This window comes from Numida meleagris, chromosome 7, assembly GCF_002078875.1.
Source record: "Numida meleagris isolate 19003 breed g44 Domestic line chromosome 7, NumMel1.0, whole genome shotgun sequence".
Lineage (NCBI taxonomy): Eukaryota > Metazoa > Chordata > Aves > Galliformes > Numididae > Numida > Numida meleagris.
Window position 1 is genome coordinate 22,276,793 of NC_034415.1, and position 18,659 is coordinate 22,295,451.

Here is an 18,659-nt window from a genome sequence, read left to right on the forward strand (position 1 = left end):
GTTTATCTCCCAATATATGTTTTGCTACAGCAATAAATGACTGCAGCAACAAGCATCTAAGCTGTGCTTGGATTGGGAATCGTAAGCAGGCATGGCGAACAGCAGCCATCTGGCTCCAGGCCCAGCTCTATTCCATTCAAGCAGCTCTGTTCTTTGGTGGCCACTTAGAGTTGTATTTTATTTATTTAGGGCTGCTAAAGCTCAGTTTTATTTGTTCATGTAAATTGCCTGAGTGGCCCTGGACTTGGAAGGGAAGCACATTTTTCCCCCCCAACAAAGAAACAGATGATCTCATTGGCAAATGAGACACATACGGCATTGTGTTTACTTTAGAGCAAGCTCACTTATGAATCAAGCCACTTGACTTACCAAGGTTTTTCCCCCCTTTTTCTATTATGGGAAAGCCTGTCAATGAGAAGAGGATGTCCCTTCTTCACCTCTCACCAGCCCACATTCCTGCTCTTGGGGCTGCTGCCCCATTGCCTTGACTGTGCTTTAAGCATGGTGCTCAGAGGTCACTCACTGACAGGTCTGATCCAGCCATAATATATGCTGAAATCAATAGGATTTGGATCTGCTTAATGAAGGCATGAACTTACAAGACAGTCTATCCCTTTCTGCTCAAAGTTTAGGGTTTCTAAAGCTAAGCTTGCACTGAAATTCAGCCAGGTTTTCTGAAGTGCTGTCTAAGGGCTTTGGCCTTTGAAAATCCAGGCTTCAGCAAAGTCTTGTTACTGGGCACTTGACTTTTATTTGACTGAAGAGAAACTGTCTTACAATTTTGGGTAGTTAAAAATCTAGCCCTTGGATCCACTTGTACTGAATCCTAAAATGAGCAATGCCATGCAATTAAAATGGTTGCAACAGGTGATGGCTACACAGTGATGGCTCTGAAATAGCTCTTCTGAGGGATGTTCTGGCCATTCCTGTGCTCCTCCTGCAGTGATTACTCCAACCACAAACCAAGTGTTCACCTCCCTGTATTAGCTCCAGCATCTGGAATGGACATGAACTTCTGTTCCTCACGTTCAAAATGAATCTAAGCTATCCATCACAAACTATTTGCTGAGGGAAGAAGTTAAAAGCCTCACTGCATCACAATATTAATCCTACCAGGATTTTTTTCTTGGAGAAGCTGTTCCTTATATTGCTGGAAGAAGTCATCCTGAATTGGCATTCTGGAGCTAGGGACTACTTCGTCACAAGGCTGTCATCCAGTTCTTCCCTGGGGAAGCTGTGGCCTATTTTTGGATAATTGGACAAGTGGCTACCCACAGCTCAGTCCTTGAACTCTGGTCAGCACTCAGTCTCCTCAGTCAATGATCAAATGGTGAATTACAAAGTCCTTCTTCCCAAATTTTCTTTGTCGCAGCTGATGCTCCTCTGACTTGGAGTCAACAAACCGAGGACAAATCACTTGAATGACAGAGCGGAAGAAAGGAAAGCATCGTCTCTCAATTTGTGTATTAAACAACTCATCTACCAAAATGCATGAGTACAGTTACATGGAGGATTGTTTCCAGAATCATTCTTCACATGCAAAAGACACGACCACAAACAATCCTCTCCTAACATATGACCTGTTGCTATGACATGCTGCATAACCTCTTAACTGTTATTAATTAGCAGGACAGTTTGCAGCCCAGGGTTTGCTGACACGAGTGCTACCACAGCTATGAGCTAACATTTATTCACTCATAGTTGAACAAATTGCACATGCTACCTGGTAGTGCCGTTAGAATCCACAGCTTTTTGCAACCGCATTTTTCATTACTGCTATTAACTCTTCTTTTCAGGAACAAACTTTCTGGCAACTGTAGGCCTGTCTATAAAACGACGTGAAATCTCTTCAGATGGAGGGGAACAGATAAGCACTTATAAATAAGAAGTTGCAGCGTTGCACACACATTGTTATCTATGTGCTGTTTAGCTTCTTTATCTGGGCTATCCTCAGGCACAGACACATCTGGACATACAGGAATGTGAAGTCAGTTTGCAAGGGGGAAGCCTGCAGCCACAAGAAGTCTCCTAGCAGAGGGGACAGGACCCGCACCTCCCCAAAGCCAGCTCTCCTTGAGGCAGTGAAAATCCTCCTGCAGATCTAAAAAAACCTTAAGACAAATTATTCCCTTGCAACTGCCATTCTATACCACAGGGGATGATCAGCGTCCCCTCCAATCTTTCTAGAAGGCAAGGTTATGGCCCCTACATCCCATCCCACTGTCCTTTACTATGCCACAGTAATTAAAACAAAACCTGAAGAGCACAACTTGTAGCTCTTCCGCAGATGAGTTATTGCTGCGTCTCAGGGGCAGGGCTCATAGCGTTCCTTTTATACATCTGTCTCAGCTTAAACCTATTCCTGGGGTTATCTGAGTGCTGCAGGGAGGAGCAGTGTGAGAACAGCTATGAGATATGGCTGGCTGGCTGGCTGCATAGGGGTTAAGGCGGCCTTCCCATGGCACGACGACTAATCGTACTGTAAGTACATACGAGCCCAGGTCAAAGCTAATTAAAGCCAACAGCCAAGTCTTCTCAATCACACTGCTCACCTACAGAATCAAAAGAGCAATCAAGTGGGAAAACATTCTGCTGCACTATTTCAGTTGCATGCTCCAAAAAACCTTGACTGATCTTCCACTCCAGGGAAAGAAAAAAGAAAACAGAATAAGAAATTCCTACAACATCTGAACTGAATATATAGCTATTGGCAGCTTTTGGTTTTGTGTTTCACCCCAAGCTTTAACTGGCAGGAGACAGCAGATTCACGAGCTTTTTCCAAAGAACCCAAGAGAGGAGGGAGTCTGCTTGACAGAGTTATATCTCTGGCAAGGAGCAGTGCTGATAATCACTTTCACTGGAGATGCTGTAAAGTGGCTCATAATTCATTCCTTTTGTACAATAAGCACAGGACAATTAAATCCAGCTCTCTTCGATACTATGCACAGAACTCCGGCACAATCCATCATTGCCTATTTACACACAACAGCACAGAATTAACAAAAAAAAAAGCAAACATGCTTGAGTAGATTGTCTTGTCACATTTTCTCACAGTTACAGTGATCCAGCATTGTAATAGACTGCACTTAACATAGCCCCTTTGCTTGTTAAGACATAAGCTTTATTTTCCACTATTTATTTCCCTCACTCACGCAGCAGGAAGAGACTGTCAGCACAACTGAGTTTGTATTTTGCTAATTCCAGACCAGCGCCCATGCCTGGAGGATGCTTCACCCAGTCCATGCTTTGCTGCCTCTTTGGTGAGACTCAATCTAATATCTCCCTTGTTATAGCCAAATTATGGCAATGTCTATTTCATTCTTTGGATCTAATGGAAACAGATCAACATTTTGACAGTCTGCAAAATCCTGAACATGAAGTTTGGTAGAAAACGCCATCAAAATACACAATTTTTCCGGATCAGCGAAACCAGAAAAATGTGTTTTTTTCTTTTAATGGATTTGTTTGGAGAAGGAGCTCTTTTTCCAGTTCCTAGGAAGAAGTGAGTTGGAGTTTACATCACAGCCTTTTCCTGAGCAGGAACATTAACAGAAAATTCCTCCTCCTGCCAAAGCCACCTCTTTCCAAATAGGAACATGACCATGTGAAACTTCCACCAAATTCAAGGGAAATTAGCCCATGGGTTCAAATGTTTAGCAGATGCGTAAAACCAGGCTAGCCCATCTCACAACGAACTGCAACTACTTTCCTCCCTTACCCCATGGTAACACCAAATTTCAGAGTTTTCATCTTGATGTTGTACTCCGGTGAAGCCAGCCACAGCACTTCGGTACCTCCAGACAAGAAAGCTCTGAATATTAACATACAGTCTCTAAATGGCTCTTTAAGGAACACAAAGAAGTGAATGTCATCAATCTAAAGTACTATTCCTTGTCCAGGATAAGTCCGTAAGAAGTTGATCAACACTGCCAAAGGCAGTGGCCTTCAAAAAGATCTCAATCCTGATCCTTTCCAGTGACAGGTGTTTTTGTCAGATCAAAGGAGAACATAAACGAATCAGGTCAAGTAAGGCTCTGAACACACATCTGAATGCAAGCTGACAGAACTCTGTAATCTGACAATGACAGCAATCGTAGGAAATTTGTACTACTCCTGCATGCAAGCACTTAAGAAAAAAAACAGTTTGTGAATGGACTTCAGCCTATGGCTTGTTTGCAGCTGTTAACTTTTGCTTTTTGTCATTCTTAGGATCCAATCAGTCAGTGTAATTTAGCTTCTCCATACAGTTAAGAATAAAAAAACAAAACAAAGAATAACAAAGTCAACAACCAGCGAGCAATGAAAGTACATCCACAAACCAATACCTTGGCATTCAATAGAACACAGAATCCCAAGAACAATGCTTTCCTCAAAATGACATAATCATGCCCTTTTCATGGGAGGCAAGGAGCAAAAAATTATTTTTCTCATGCTGTCTTACAAAAGAGGAATTCAAGATGTGACCTTGATCACTTAGGAAAGTCAGATTTGTTTAATTAGAAATTCTACAAGTGACTAAGGAAGTGATCAAAACCGTTTGCTGTCTTCAAGTTGTCCAATATTTACGCTATATAAATATGGCAATTTCATTGTAACCTTGTTTCCAAAGAACACAAGGCTTACGGGATTCTGTTGTCCCTTTGTGTATAGGCTTTTGACTTTATGATCTCCCCTGAAGGACTCTGAACCCACAGGCAAATTTCAAATCTATTAGACAGAAGAGAAACTGTCTCCAAGACAGTCCCTTCCTATACATTTTATGAAAATAGATGACTGGATAGAGACTTGCTGATCTCTCCCGTGGAAGAAAAAGTTGCAGGGTGAGCCTTATTAGGGAAATTGGAGACCCATAAAGATAATACAAATGCCCTAATTAACAGAAATGCCTCAGTTACAGTTCAAACTTTATTAGGCCACTGGGAATCCAAGCAAATGACCTAAAACCATAGGAAACCAAGCTTCATTAATGTCACTGCTCACGGAAAAGTGCGAGTGTTTGAGGATCAGAGCTTAAAGTCCAAATGGCTCCACATGGACAGACCTTCAACTTAGGCATTTAATTCCCTTCGCCTGGGATCTCACTTACTCTGTGTATCCACCACATCCATCACAACCAAGCTCTACCCATGGGTCCCTCCTGGGTGTGCTCTGTGTGATGCACATCAGCATCCTAACACGGTACAACAATGGCTGAACCGCATGACAGTTCAGAATTACCACAGGCAGCACAACAGTGCTTATTTCACATAAATTAATACAGCCATCCTGCAAACTGAGCTTTAAAAAAGGTTCAAGACAAAACTGGGGGCTCTTCAGGGAAGGGAAAAAGATCCTTCATCCTCACGTTAAAACCATCTTCAGCCTTCAACAAAACCGACCATACACTAGTAACAAGAGCACTTTCATTACTTAATTTCTTAATATTCAACGTTCTACTGCTTTATTTCCTGTGCCTGCATACAATACTGAAAAGGTTTAAAAAAATAATTATCTTTGACCCGCGGTTTAAAGCTCAGGTTTAAGCACAACCAAATACGGTCCACGGAAGGGGATGAAATTCCAGGAGATAAGATTAATCAGTCTAACAGCCTCCAGTCTAACAGCCTCAAAACTCCGAAGACCAAAAGAGACCATCTCATTTTTATTATTATTTATTTTAACATGAATTAAAAGATCTTTCAAATATTTCTGACCATCTAAAAGAGCATTCATTTTTCCCTTGTTACAAAAAGAAAAAAAAAAAGCAAGAGAATGCAGAAGTAAGGAAATGGATGCTGGATTCTGCTAAAATATCAAGGGGGATCTTACCAAATGTCAGTCTCCTCAAGCTGCGTGTATTTGTTTAAAACATTTCGCTTACCAGCGGACCGAGGGGGCAATTTTCAGGGTAGAAGTTCTGCAAATATTTTAAGTAGAGTTTTAATTGACCCAGTTTGACATTAAAAGCACTTTTTAAACTCTTGATATTGTTAGCCATTTAAGATAAGTGGCAATAAATACAGATTAATTGTAACACGTGAAATGAAATCTTTGAGCTGCGGTGGGCCGCTGAAAAGGCCCTTTGTGTGTCGGGGAGGTGCAAGATCATGTGTTAGGGTTAGGCTAACAGAATACCCCGTCAAGCTCAGTGAGGTTTTTGGTAGCTCACGCTGTGACCAACTGCAAAGACAACAAACTTCAGGCAAAGGCAAGCGGTGTGATTGGCAGGTATAAAGAAAAACAAAAACGCTGGAAGGACAGGCTCCCTTCTGACTGCTCCCACTGCCCAGCGCAGGACTTACAAGCAGGCCAACACTGGAGCTTTTATTGTGTGGGAGATGATTGAACTGTGAATGTAAATTCAGAAAGACAACTTCTGAGATCCGGGTGTTTCCAGGAGATGCTGAATAAATGCTGCAGACATGGTGAGTGGCTCCACAGGGGACACTGTCTGGTACGTCTCTTCGTAATACTAAAGAAAACAAAGCAAAAAAACCACCCACACACCTTCCACTTTCCATGAGCCTTGCACGCAGCAGGACAAGTCACGTCAGAAAGCTGCATAGGGTCTCAAGGCCTGAATCATGTCTCATTGGCAGCACTTAACTCATTTGGCCTGGTTGCTGCTTTAAGCAAACAGTGAAGACCGAACACATGGTATGTCAAAACATTTTCTTTTGGTTTTGGCTGCTTGCTTTGTACCTCACAAGAGGGATAACCCTATTGATGGATAGAACATGGTTCTGGTTTTTGTTGTTTTGTTTTTTTAAAAAAGAAACACTTTCAGGCAGATGAATGATCGCACTTGCCCTAGGAGTGGCTTTCTTTCCCAACTGAGAAATGACAGACAAGCTTTACCCTTCCGTGTAAACGAAGATTGAAACGCGCTGAGGGCTGCAGGTAACAAATGATCCCAACAACAAACAAAAGGGTTGGCCAACATTGGACTTCAATTATATCACATGGTAAGACTTGAAAACTGTGCACTGCCTGGTGCTACAATGGGTATTAGAGCTCTCCCATTCCCACAGCAAGGATCCCAGCCTTGGCTGAGTTTTCCAGGGCTGGTGGCAGCAGGCTTTCTCTACCCCTGGAGTACACACCAAAGTGCTCTCCAAGAGAGAGACACGAAGCAGTCCTGGGGCAGCTTACTGCTTGCTCGGGAAAAACAAGGCTCTTCCATTGGCAGCAACAGAAAACATAACTCTGGGAGGTCTTAATACACAGAGCAGCTTGCTCCAGGTAAGAACAGGACACTGGATTCTTGACTCCTTCTCTCAGGGTTCAGCTAATCCCCCTCACCTGAAAGTCAGGCATTTGCTGGAGGTCAGTTTTCTAGGTTTCCTCTGTAGCCAGAGGAATGATGTCTCCAGAGGCTAATTTCTTCCATCTTAAAATACATATCTGAGATAAGTGGGAGGATTTGTTCCCTGGGGATTCACGGGTGGAGGGAATCTGATGATCTCACACAGAAGCAGCAGTGAATTTTCAGATACCTGTAGTTCAAGAGGGACTGTCCCACCCTAACAATTACCACAGTTACCAAGATCCCAGACAATCTTCAAGAATCTCAGGTTCAAAAAATAATTTAAGAACCAAATCTGGCTTAACTTTCCTGACACTATCTGTATTTTGCTCTGAAAAGCTTTGAAGTACTGTCCCCATCACAATGCTTTCTGCACACCTTTGCCAAATGCCAAGTGACAACCACCTCCCTTTCTGATTACCTAAGGCTGCAGACCCACTTTCTTTACAATTCATGGTTTACTCCTTCCTTCGTTTCTTAAATTTGTTCCTGATTGCCAGTGAGCCATTTCAGGTCTCAAGGGAACAACCTTCAAGTGTTCCTGAACTCTGCACACAGGAATGTTGCCCCAGGCTGCCTCTTGGACTGCTAAGAGTTTCTGATACTCTTTTCACCCCTTCCTACTTAAGAACATTTTTGGGCATGGTTGATGGCACATTTGGCCAATTAGCAGTAGCAAGGCTGCACAGTTTGAGTGCCCACAAATCATTAGGTTTATAGAGTCCTGGAGCCATGCCTGGGTCACATTTACAAATTTGCTACCTAATGTTGCTCTGGCCTTGAGAGAATCAACACTTCATTAGAGCGCAGCCCAGAGATAATATGTGGCTCCTGAGATACTCCAGATAATTATTTTCTCTAAACATCGTTGCTGTGTTCAAACCACACCACAACTGATTAACGTACTGCATTCTGCGTCCTCCTGCATGCAAATGATCCAATAAAGTTCCACTGCCTACAGAAATGTTTCACCCCTTTGCCCCTCAGGGATTTTCTGAGATCTAATGAAAGTTCAGCTCACATTGTACTCTTTCAGTGGATGAGAACTATGAATTACTTTTTTCTCTATCCAATTTTCATGAAGCATGCAAGAACGCATTATCTTAGAGACTCTAAGCCAGCTGACAAGTTTGGTTATCTTTAGCCAACAAACTAAAATTTACAAGGGTAAAAGACATTCACACGCACCTATACATACACACTCACAAACACCATGATTGCTTAAGCCTCATTTCCTAAGGAAACCAGATTAAAAATAGCATTGATATCAATAGTGAAGTCTTTATTTCTTTGGCAGATTTCTGTTACTTTTAAACCAATCCTCCCAGTGAGAGGTACTGCAAAATTTTCAACTGGAACCAGACCAGATCTCTAAGTGATAAGAACCTCACAGCAGTTTCACTACACCTCAAACACCTCGAGGAAAAATGCAAAGTGAATGTGAATTCTGTAAAAATATTAAGGACTGGTGCAGAGTTTCATACTAAGTTAACCCACTGATAGCATTTGATTCTTCTCTCCAGCTACCTTCTGTGTATAAATACAATTTTTCCAAGTTCGCAAACCTCAGTATTTAAGGTATTTGCTATAATCAAATACAGAATTACACTAAAAATATTTGCGTTGTGTGTTTTAGATATGTCACATAAGTTTCAGTCTTGCAATATTATTCCTGCAAAATGATGGAGATTTCACTTCTGCAAAGGGATGGAGCCAAAGCTGAACTCCAAAGCTCAACTCCAAAGCATTAGCATTTAGATTAAAGCATGTTTGCAACTTCTCTGTAGAATGGTCTTTGGCTGGTGAACAACAGTTTATCAAAGTACTTAGGAAGTCTCAGTGAATACCTCTAGAGAAACAGAAGAAGATCAAAGACACATTCATATGGATTTCCAGTTTTTCACCTGATTCCTAGTTCTCACTGCCTCTCTAGGAGTACACAGGAGTAAAGCCTGGTAGCTCTGAATACATTTTTATCATTTTTTAGTTCACAGCCCTAGAAAATTGGTCTGCCAAGAGCAAGAACTCCAGGGCTACATCCAAGCCAGTCACCTGTGGACTTACAACTGCCACAGCTCCAGTGCTTCTACCAAAAGCACTGTGGTGCAAGTGTACCAGCATTTTCTGGTCTCGCTAAGACCTTTTATATTTTCAAGTTTCATTATTAATCTTTTTAAAAACATCAGCATTTTCCATTGATACGAGCTGCTACTCATTCCCCATCAGTCTAGAGTAGGCTCATGTTTCATTAGGCCTGTAGCAAAGAGCAAAAAGGAATCCAAGATTTGAGCACAAACTCAACCTTCTTCCAATTTTAGATGGCAGCTGAGCTATTGGACTTGGGCTTCAGCCCACGTTAGTTGCCACCGAAGCAATTTTGTCCAACAGATCCCTGCTGCTTTCTCCATGCCGCTATAAAATGGGTGAACAGTGGCAGAGGTTGTGTTTTGAATAACTGAAGTTTACGACATTTCTTCGTGCTGGCTAGAGCTCTAATTATTTCCCTTCTGCCTCTCTAAGTAACTCTATCTTCCCTTTACATTTCTGATACTTAAATATTTTTTTGGGCAGAGGTATACTGCACACGTTTTCTTTTTCTTGACATGTCTCTTGCCATCTACCAGAGAAAAACTACAATGAAACAGGAATTTAATAGGCTTATAAAGAGAGAGGGCATTGACGTTTTCCAGTAACGTAAAAGTAACAGCCTAGATTAAAGGATTGGAATGACAAATAAATGTTGTCTCATCCAGGTGCATATGTCTGTCACCTTGCTGTCAGCTGCAGAGCTGCCATCAATTCACTGAGAATAGGATCGGATCCCAAATCCATAAATCCCTTCTCAGCAAGTTTGCTCTGATGGTATTCCTGGCACAACCATGACCAAGAAATCCTGGAACTCTCTCAAGAACGCCCAGTTTAATGAGATTTCCAGTCCCAGTTTCCATACCAGAAAAATTCTCAAGAAATCCTCATAATTTACAACTAGGCTTTTTAAGGCTTTCAGTTTTGTATCTTTTGCAGAACTACCTCTAGCCAACAACTGTGCCCTGTCTTTGCAATCCATCAAGATCACTGGTTCTTCCTCCATGCACGGTCCTCCTGTAACTTGTCCCTAAAATGAGCAAGAAACACCTTGAACCTGCAGAATCCCGACAGCACAAGCAGTAGAAGCTGGTTCCGCACTCTGTCCAATCCCCTTCTCAGATCCTGCTTCCGCAGTCCGAGGCTCTGACAGAGGAGCTGCAGGGGTACAGCCCAGTGCTGCCAGCACAGAGTTCCTGGGGATTCCCTGCTCCTCCATGGGAGGTACGCACCCAGGCAGGAGGTGTAAGCAGGGAAGATGATCCCATGTGAATCACTATGAGGAATTTGTGCTAACATGTCGGGTTCTAGATTTAAGCACAGCTGAGAAGCCAGATTTCCTTCTGCTCTGGGACAAACCACATAGCTGGCACTACATTTAAGCACAGTAACATCTTAATCACCGCAGGAAGCACAAATTTATCCCAGCTGAGATGAGAACCTTGGACATCTTGCAATCTGTATCCCGTCTGCATTTTCACACTAGCAACCCCCAGAAATCTCAGCGGTAGAGGAACACTGCCAATTTGGGGTTCTCCATATAGCCTTTTTAAAGTCTTGCTAACAGCACTGTTAGATCTGGTTGGGAGTTTTCTGATGAGACTGTTTTGGGATGGAAAGTGATGAATTGTCTGGCATCCATAATTTGGTTTCAACACTCCTGTTATGAAATCTCGTTATATGGGACCTCTGCTGGTCTCCTGAGAGCTTAAAGGGTGGCCTGCAGACTCACAGCAAGTTCTTGCAAGTGCTGGGGGTTGGAGGGAAGAACATTTCACCCCAAGTTTAAGACCATTCTGGTTCAGTGGAGTGTTTAAGCCTGAGTGTAAATCTCTCATGATTATTTGCAGTTTCAGAAAGAGAGTTTCCTGAATTATGTCTACATTTTTACATCTCAAATTCTGAGGAGCAACACAGTTAGGGTATAGCCAAAATCTCTGTATTTTAGGACAGCAGGGGCCAATATAGCTTTCTTTTCTTTGACAACAGGCAGGCAGACCTAGACTTGTACAGTAGAACTTGGCACAGATGTAATTAAATATGATATGAAAATGTTAGTGACCCAGAAGAGCTGACATTAATGCATGCATTTCTTTAAACCAAAATCCTACTGTGTGCAGGCAAATTTGAAGGTTAGGACTTCGGGCTGAAACCTGCTTTGGTGGAGCAATGATGAGTGGCCAGGCAGGACTCCTTGCTGAGCACAGTGAGGCCTCCATCGGACCAGAGGGAGTGCAGGGGGTGCCCAGATTCCCTCAGCAGTTTAGGCTGTGACACCCAAGCAAAGAGCATGTGAATCTGTTCTTTCACTTGCTTTGTCTCTTACCTTTCCCAGTACATGTGAGGGCAGCCTCAAGCCAGTTCTCACCACTGCATGTGCTGTTCCGTGTTTCTATGATTAATTTCTTGGTTTACAGCAGGAGTTTGTCAAATCAGAGTTACCGGAATCAGCCTTCACAATGGCGCTCCTTTCACAATAAGGTAGTGGAGTCAGGCTTATCTTGGCTTCTCCAGCTCAGGTTCTCTCTGCACTGATTTAAGCTTCAGGTGAAAAGAAAATATTCAGAGGCTTCCAAACCTCCATATGATACAAGATCAACGTACATAAAGTTCCGCTGGGCTTTTTTTTTTTTTTTTTTTTAAAAAAAAAAAGGCTACAGGCTGGATTTGCACTTGGAACAAGCTATTCTCCAGTGGAGTAACTCCTGATTTACAACCGAGTGTCTGAAAAGAGAATCAGACCCTGCCTCTTCAATGCAGATTTTTAAACAATTCAATTACATGGGTTTGGTCAAAGTTAGCATGCGAGAATATTTTTAAAAGCAAAGTGATTCTTTACCTTAAAAACTATAGAAGTCCATACAAAAAAAACAGGCAAACGTCACTATAGGTATCTGGATGCCCAAATAAACACAAGCAAAGGGAATTCTAGCATCTGCAAACCATTAATTCACCCTTTTCTTCTCTTTTGTAGGCTTGCCAAGTTCAATCTCCTGGTCGCCAACTTCTTGCTCTGCTGAGACAACTGGAGAACTGCGCCAGTGATGTCAGCAGCACCACTAATCAGTGCTGGGCCAGGATGTCTGACCCTGGGGAGAAAGTCTCTTTATATCCCAGCCCATAAGTGTGCTTCCCTCCCCCATCCTCCGTTCTACTGAGGATCCAAGAGGAAGAACAGAAACAGCAAAGAACTACACAACTTGTAGAACAAGGAAGACTGTACTTCCAATGTGAGGCTGAGTTTGTTCCCAAACGGCACAACAGTGAGTGTAACTTTGAGTCCAACCCGCACACAATACTTCATCAGTGGGGAGTGCAAAACACTCATTTACATATTCAATGTCTGTAAGTCCTCAGCATGCAGGTGGATGTCAGCCTCAAGGCATTTCCTTTCTGAAAAAACACTTGCAAGTATCATATGTGAACCTGGAAGCCAGATCTTGTGGCAGGTGCTAACAGCTTTCACAAAGGCCCTCTGCATCTCAGTGGTTCAAGTTTAAGCTGCGTGCAGTATCTACAGCTTCGTCTCCCATCCCAAACTACTGAACACAACTGTGGGTTTCCAGTAACAAAGATTCCCACCTACCGCCATCTTTCCTCCCACCCAAATTCAACAGCCATCCTCCATCTTAGTTACAGCCTCCATCTTTAAATAAATAAATAAAAAGGTAAATGTTCAAGACAGTTACATCACCAGCAGCTGTCTACCCAGATTCTCTTCAGTTTATGGAGAAAATTAAGCACATTTCAGCAGTGAATCGGACCAAATGTGACCTCAGCCACCTCAGAGATATCTGTCACTCTCTACTATAGAAGGTGATGGATGAATGCGCTTCTGCCTTTGGTATCTTCAGTAACCGTAACAAGATGTGATGAAATTCCCATTGGGAATCCTCTGTAAAGAGCAGTGAGAAAGCTGGAGCTGAGGACTACAAATGGATTTTATATTCTCCCCATGCTCTCACATCCTTTAGAGAGCCTCCAAGTCTTCCGCAAATTCTATATGTAACACTGTTATTAGCAGTTTAGTTCAGGACAACCCAAGTCATTACTGATGATGCTGGCTGAGAAAAACCTCAGCAGAATAGGGAAGGAATGCATGTTTTCTGAACAGAAAAATCAATATTATCCTGCATTAGGAACCAAAAAGAGAATCAGACTCTGCCTGGCAAGATTATTCCTGTTTTTATGGCAGCATGCAGACTTCTACAACAGAGCATCCCAGGAATTTCAACCTAATCTCAGCCACCTGTGCCTACAGCTGAACAATTGAGGCCCGGTTCTATTGGGTGGTGAGCCCTGGCAAAACTCACTGACTTCACTGGGAGCTGTGGTCACCCACATAGCCACATCCTTCCACTGCCCTGCAGATGGAGGGGCTGCCCACAGCTGGAAGAACACATCCTTTCCTCCACTGTAGCATTGAGTCCCATATACAGCTCCATCCCCCTCCTGCTGTGGGAGACACTATGGTGCTTATATTTCAGCACAGAAAAAAAAAACTTCTTTTAATTTTAATTAACCAGAAAAACCATTCTGAGGCCTACTGACTTGGCTGCTAATAAGCTTGAACTGGAGCAGCATCTGAATTCCTGAAGCAATAAATCCAGAACTGAGTTACTAAACTGACAGCTCTCATAAAAGAAAGAAAGAAAGGCAACTAAGTAAAACATCCTAAGGAAATTATCCTTCAAATTAACTGCAGACATAAATTTATCCATCTGTTATCATATGTGTTACTTGAAAATTATTTGCCCATAAAAATGAAATAAACCAGAGTGATTTTTTTCTTAAACATTGACTTCATGTGTATAGTCTTAGTTGCCAAAATATTAACTCTTTTTAACAGCCCATGAGCTCTTGGCTGTGTCTCTGTTTCTTGACTGCAAATGGGCCTTTATTAATCACATGGATATGTCAGAGCTGAGGCGCTTCGCTGTTACTATGGATCAATAACACCTAACAGTACATGATGGATTTTCAAAACAAAGAACAAGCAAAAAATCCTTTTTTTCCCCCCCAAGTACTCTATTTAACTGCTTTTATTCAGAGAGAAAGATTAACATGCCTGTTACCTGAAAAATATCATTTAACTGCACAAACAATAAATGGGGTTTCTCTGCTAGAGTATAGTTTGCGTGAATACAGGTGTGGCAAGATTTCCACATTAAGCCTGAATAGGGTAAGTCCTGGCAGGAAAAGAATGAAGTGTACAGAAGGGAGTAAAATTGTGCCCCATCTTACCCAAATCCTGTATTTTTCTTGGAGAGGATGAAGAAATGAAAACTGAAAGAATAAATGGCCATTTTCATTTATGTGTTTTATAAAGAAATACATTGAAAGTCTGAGCGGTTCCAATGCATTTAACATATGACTAATGCCACAAAAGGGTAGGATTGGGAATCTATTGACGTCTACTTAATTTATTAAAAAAAAAAATCAGAATACAGAGAAGTTTAATTTAGAATGAGGACTTCCTTTGTTTTAGCATTTCTGAACAGAACAAAAACTTATCAACAACATAAAAATGCTTCATTTTGCTTTGCGGATCTAAGAATTATTAGTGTCTCAGCTCGCTAGGATATCCCAACACATTCCCCCCTATTGCTCCCTCATCCTGAGGCCTTGTGTGACAGCCTCATGCTCAGTTACAGGCCAGATGCATTGAACCACACTGCCCGCGATGCAGCAGTTCTCTCACTATTTACTGTATAAAGGGAAAAAAAATTATCTCAGAGAACAGAGAAGGAATTAATTGTGTGTGAATGGCCTGCAGGGATGGAGGGCTTCAGTGAGGAAGGCCAAAGGGATACCAGAACAAAGTACCCAAAACAAAAAGCTTTCCTCAGCATCTTTCCTGCTCTGGTATTCAATAAATCCTGTGGCGTATCTGCCCTGTCCTGTTACACTCAGTACTGGCGAAAAGAAACCATCCAGTGAGAAAGGCTTTCATCTTTGGCCGCCCATCTTTGGCTATGTTGTGAAATGGGCCTTGCTTTTTGCAAGGCAGCTTTCCACATGAAGCTGCCCAGGTGCCCCGGGTAGATGCACTCAGCTACAGGTGGGGCATGAAAGCTGAAACCTCCCATACCATAGCAGAGGCTAAGGAGAGCCATCTTTAATGATTACCCATTTAATTGCATTTCTGTTATCAGTACACACAAATAGCTTCAGGGGTTTGGATGCTTCCAGTCCAAGATCCTGCTGTAAGCCAGAGTCTGCAGCAGATGCAGGCACAGAGGAAGGCGAGAGGGCAATGGTGCCATCTGTCCTCTTGGCTTCAGTAACTACGTGCTCAGGGGCTTCCTGAAATGGAAATTACATTAGAACCACCACGTTCTTTATTCTCTGATAAACCGAGCTCCATAGATTAGACAACCTTGTGGGGTTTTTTTGTTTGTTTTTTCAGTTTTTAAATTAATCCCCATCCAACTATGAACCATAGTGATGTATTTCCCTACTGTAAATAAAATAAAATAGAGCAAAACTCCTCAAAGAAAGTATCAGGAAAGCCTGAGAGAAAATAGGCTTGGGAAAATTCAGTCTGGACATGCTCAAAAAATAAATACATAAAGATGCATCTGTCTGTATTAAATCCTGCAGCTTTTAATCAAATTTCCCACCAACATGAGTAGCAAAAGGCACGTCATTGCCAAAGTTCATAGCAAGAGCCCTGGGATGAGAAGCAAAGTTCTGTCAAAAATGAGAAATGGTTAGCAAGATGGAATAGGAAGACTAGGATCAGTTCTCAGTACAGAAATCTCAAACTGCCTGGAAATTGGGGCAGCTTGAAGAACCACTGAAGCTGCTGCTCAGGATTCTGCTGAAAAGAGGCCTGGGCAGTTATTATTTATATTTTTATAACACAGAAATATGAATTTTGTTGCAAAGGGAAAATCATTGAGAAAGGACAGCTGTATATACAGTTGCAAGTACTAAAATCATCTTTGTTCTGCAGACATCATGGAGAAAGTCAGAACATGCAGAAGGACGCATCAGAGTTTCCTTAATGATTTAAAAATATTGGTATTTAGCTACACATATAACTCATACACTTGCACAAGGTCCAGAGACATCCAGTCTACAAAGATGCACCACCAAGGTAGCTAAGTCACCCATCAAAAAATCGCACAGAACAGAAGCCCCGAGGTCTGAGACCCCAGGGCAGGATCCCAGCCCGCAAACGAGTCCCTTACCATGGCAGGACTTGTGTTCCCACAGCCTCACCCAGTCTTGCAAATCCAAAGACTCTTCAAGTATGTCCTGAACTCACTGCCACAAACATAACCATGACAGGAAGATAACATGAAAAACTAAGGGTTTTTTTTAGGAATGGGAACGAATGCAGCGCTGTGAGAAATGTTAACAGCTTCATGTTTCTACCAGGACAACCTGATGAAAAGCACAGGAGCAGCAGAATCACAACATGTCTAGACAAGATTCATTTCCTACACAGCAGGTTTACACAGACAAAAGCCTTTCTGCTTTAAGGGTAAATCCCTTCAAGGAAGCTTCCTGCAATACCAGAGAGAGAATCCCAAAGAATTCAAATCATTTTACTTCCAACCACAACATCCAAATTAAACAGAATATTTCACACCATACCTGCTCCGAAGGCAAAGAAGAAGCTCTTATCTGTGTTCTCCCGTAAAAGCGCCATCACTCTCTTGCCCATTCTCTCGTTCCTCTTGTAGATGAGCTCCTGCCTGAAGTAGCTGTCTATCTCCTGGGCTGTCACCTGCTCGTGAGGTGGGAGCGTAGTGTTGATGAAGTTTGGAACCTGCAATGGAGAGACTGAGGCTCAGCTGGAGGCACCGGGCTCTAATAGGCTCATGCAAAGGACAGGTGTAAGCAATTAAGTAACCTCAGAAACACTGGAGGTTGTAATCTAGCCTTACTTAAACCACCTGTGCATCACTGAAAAAACTCACCAGAGTATGTGAGCTTGTTCTGTAATCTTCAATTCTACAAAGAAAAGAAACAAATCACCCAACAAACAAAAACCTAGCCAACACACACTTTTTTTAGTGTAACTGGGGCCTGTCTGTATCTGGGAAGGGTACAGCAGAGTACAACTTCTACTAAATGGAACATTTTGATTTTTCTCTGTTCCTTCAGCAACCTGAGTTTTTAGGTGCCACACCTGAGCGATTTACCAAAGCCTCTTCTCTACATGTTCAACCCTATTCATTGGCTAACTCATGCCAGAACAAGTCCTGCAATACAGTCTCAGCCAAAGTGGTCATGACCTTGAGTAATGACTGCAAGATTTGGCTTGTATATGATGCTTCTTAATAACCCAAACAGTTAAACAATTAAGAATGGTCAGCAAATCCAAAACCGGGAAGGTGTAAACAGGATATAACTCCTTACCTTTCTCTCAGCTTTAGATCTCACTAGAGAAGACCATGAACTGCAGCACATAAAATCCCTGAAATATTCCTGATATTTTGAGGAAGAAGAAAGGAATTCCACATCAGCTGCTCCTTCAGTCCCTCTTTTTGGAAGGAATGATGTTCACGTGCAAAGAATAACAGTGAAAACCCCAAAGACTGTTAGGATTGTTGTAATAAGGGGAGCGAGCACAGAAAGGACCCAGCTGTAAAGAGCAGCCATGCCACAAGTCTCTGATTACTGGGACAGGTGAGCTGTTTTGATGCAGGAGCCTGCAGGACGTGCAGTGTGCTACAGTGGGCAGTGTTTGATGACTGCTCACAGGACCCCTCACCTTCGGTGATTTCCTCTGCCTCGCCACTGGAAAGCCGCTTAAGCTGCAAAACCCAAATTCAGATTCCCCAGTCCCCAGGTAAAAGTAAAGCTGCCAGGATTTCCAGCATTAATCTGAGTCAGCGGTAATGGTACTGCACGCACAGCCCGTAAGGGGAACATCCTTCAAGCAACGTGCTGAAATACTTGATGCAGTGGCTCTGTTGCTTTAATTCTTCCTCCAGTTTTCCACTATACTAGATTCCAGAACTCATTTTCTTAAAACTTGCCTTTACTCTTCTTTTTTTTCCAGCTCACCTCTTACCCTCCCACTTGGCCTCATGATCTTACCACAACAATTTCTGCCTCTTCCCACATTCCTCACTCATATCATCTCTCCAAAAGCTTTCAGCAAGTCTTAGGGAGAGAACTCATTTTCATCTTCCCAGTGGCTCTCCTTAAGGCTTTTCCACTGCAGTCCCAGCTGTGTGGGGGGCACAGGGCAGCTGAGGTTTCTCACCACAAGCTATTCAGAAGGACAGACTGAGGCCTTGCTATGGGTTTGCACAAAAGGCTGTACCCT

General features: G+C 42.5%; 1 protein-coding gene and 1 long non-coding RNA gene across 2 annotated transcripts in view; one reads left to right on the top strand and one right to left on the bottom strand.

Moving 5' to 3' along the window:
* TRABD2B (TraB domain containing 2B) overlaps positions 1-18,659 on the bottom strand; it is a 271,338-nt gene that overhangs the window by 96,511 nt on the left and 156,168 nt on the right. Inside the window, exon 4 of the mRNA XM_021404635.1 lies at positions 16,976-17,150. Within this exon, the coding sequence (XP_021260310.1) occupies positions 16,976-17,150 (175 nt within the window). The remainder of the gene's footprint in view (positions 1-16,975; positions 17,151-18,659) is intronic.
* LOC110402495 lies at positions 6,949-14,165 on the top strand. The gene is made up of 2 exons (XR_002441126.1): positions 6,949-7,221; positions 12,345-14,165. It is a non-coding gene; the product is annotated as an uncharacterized LOC110402495 (long non-coding RNA).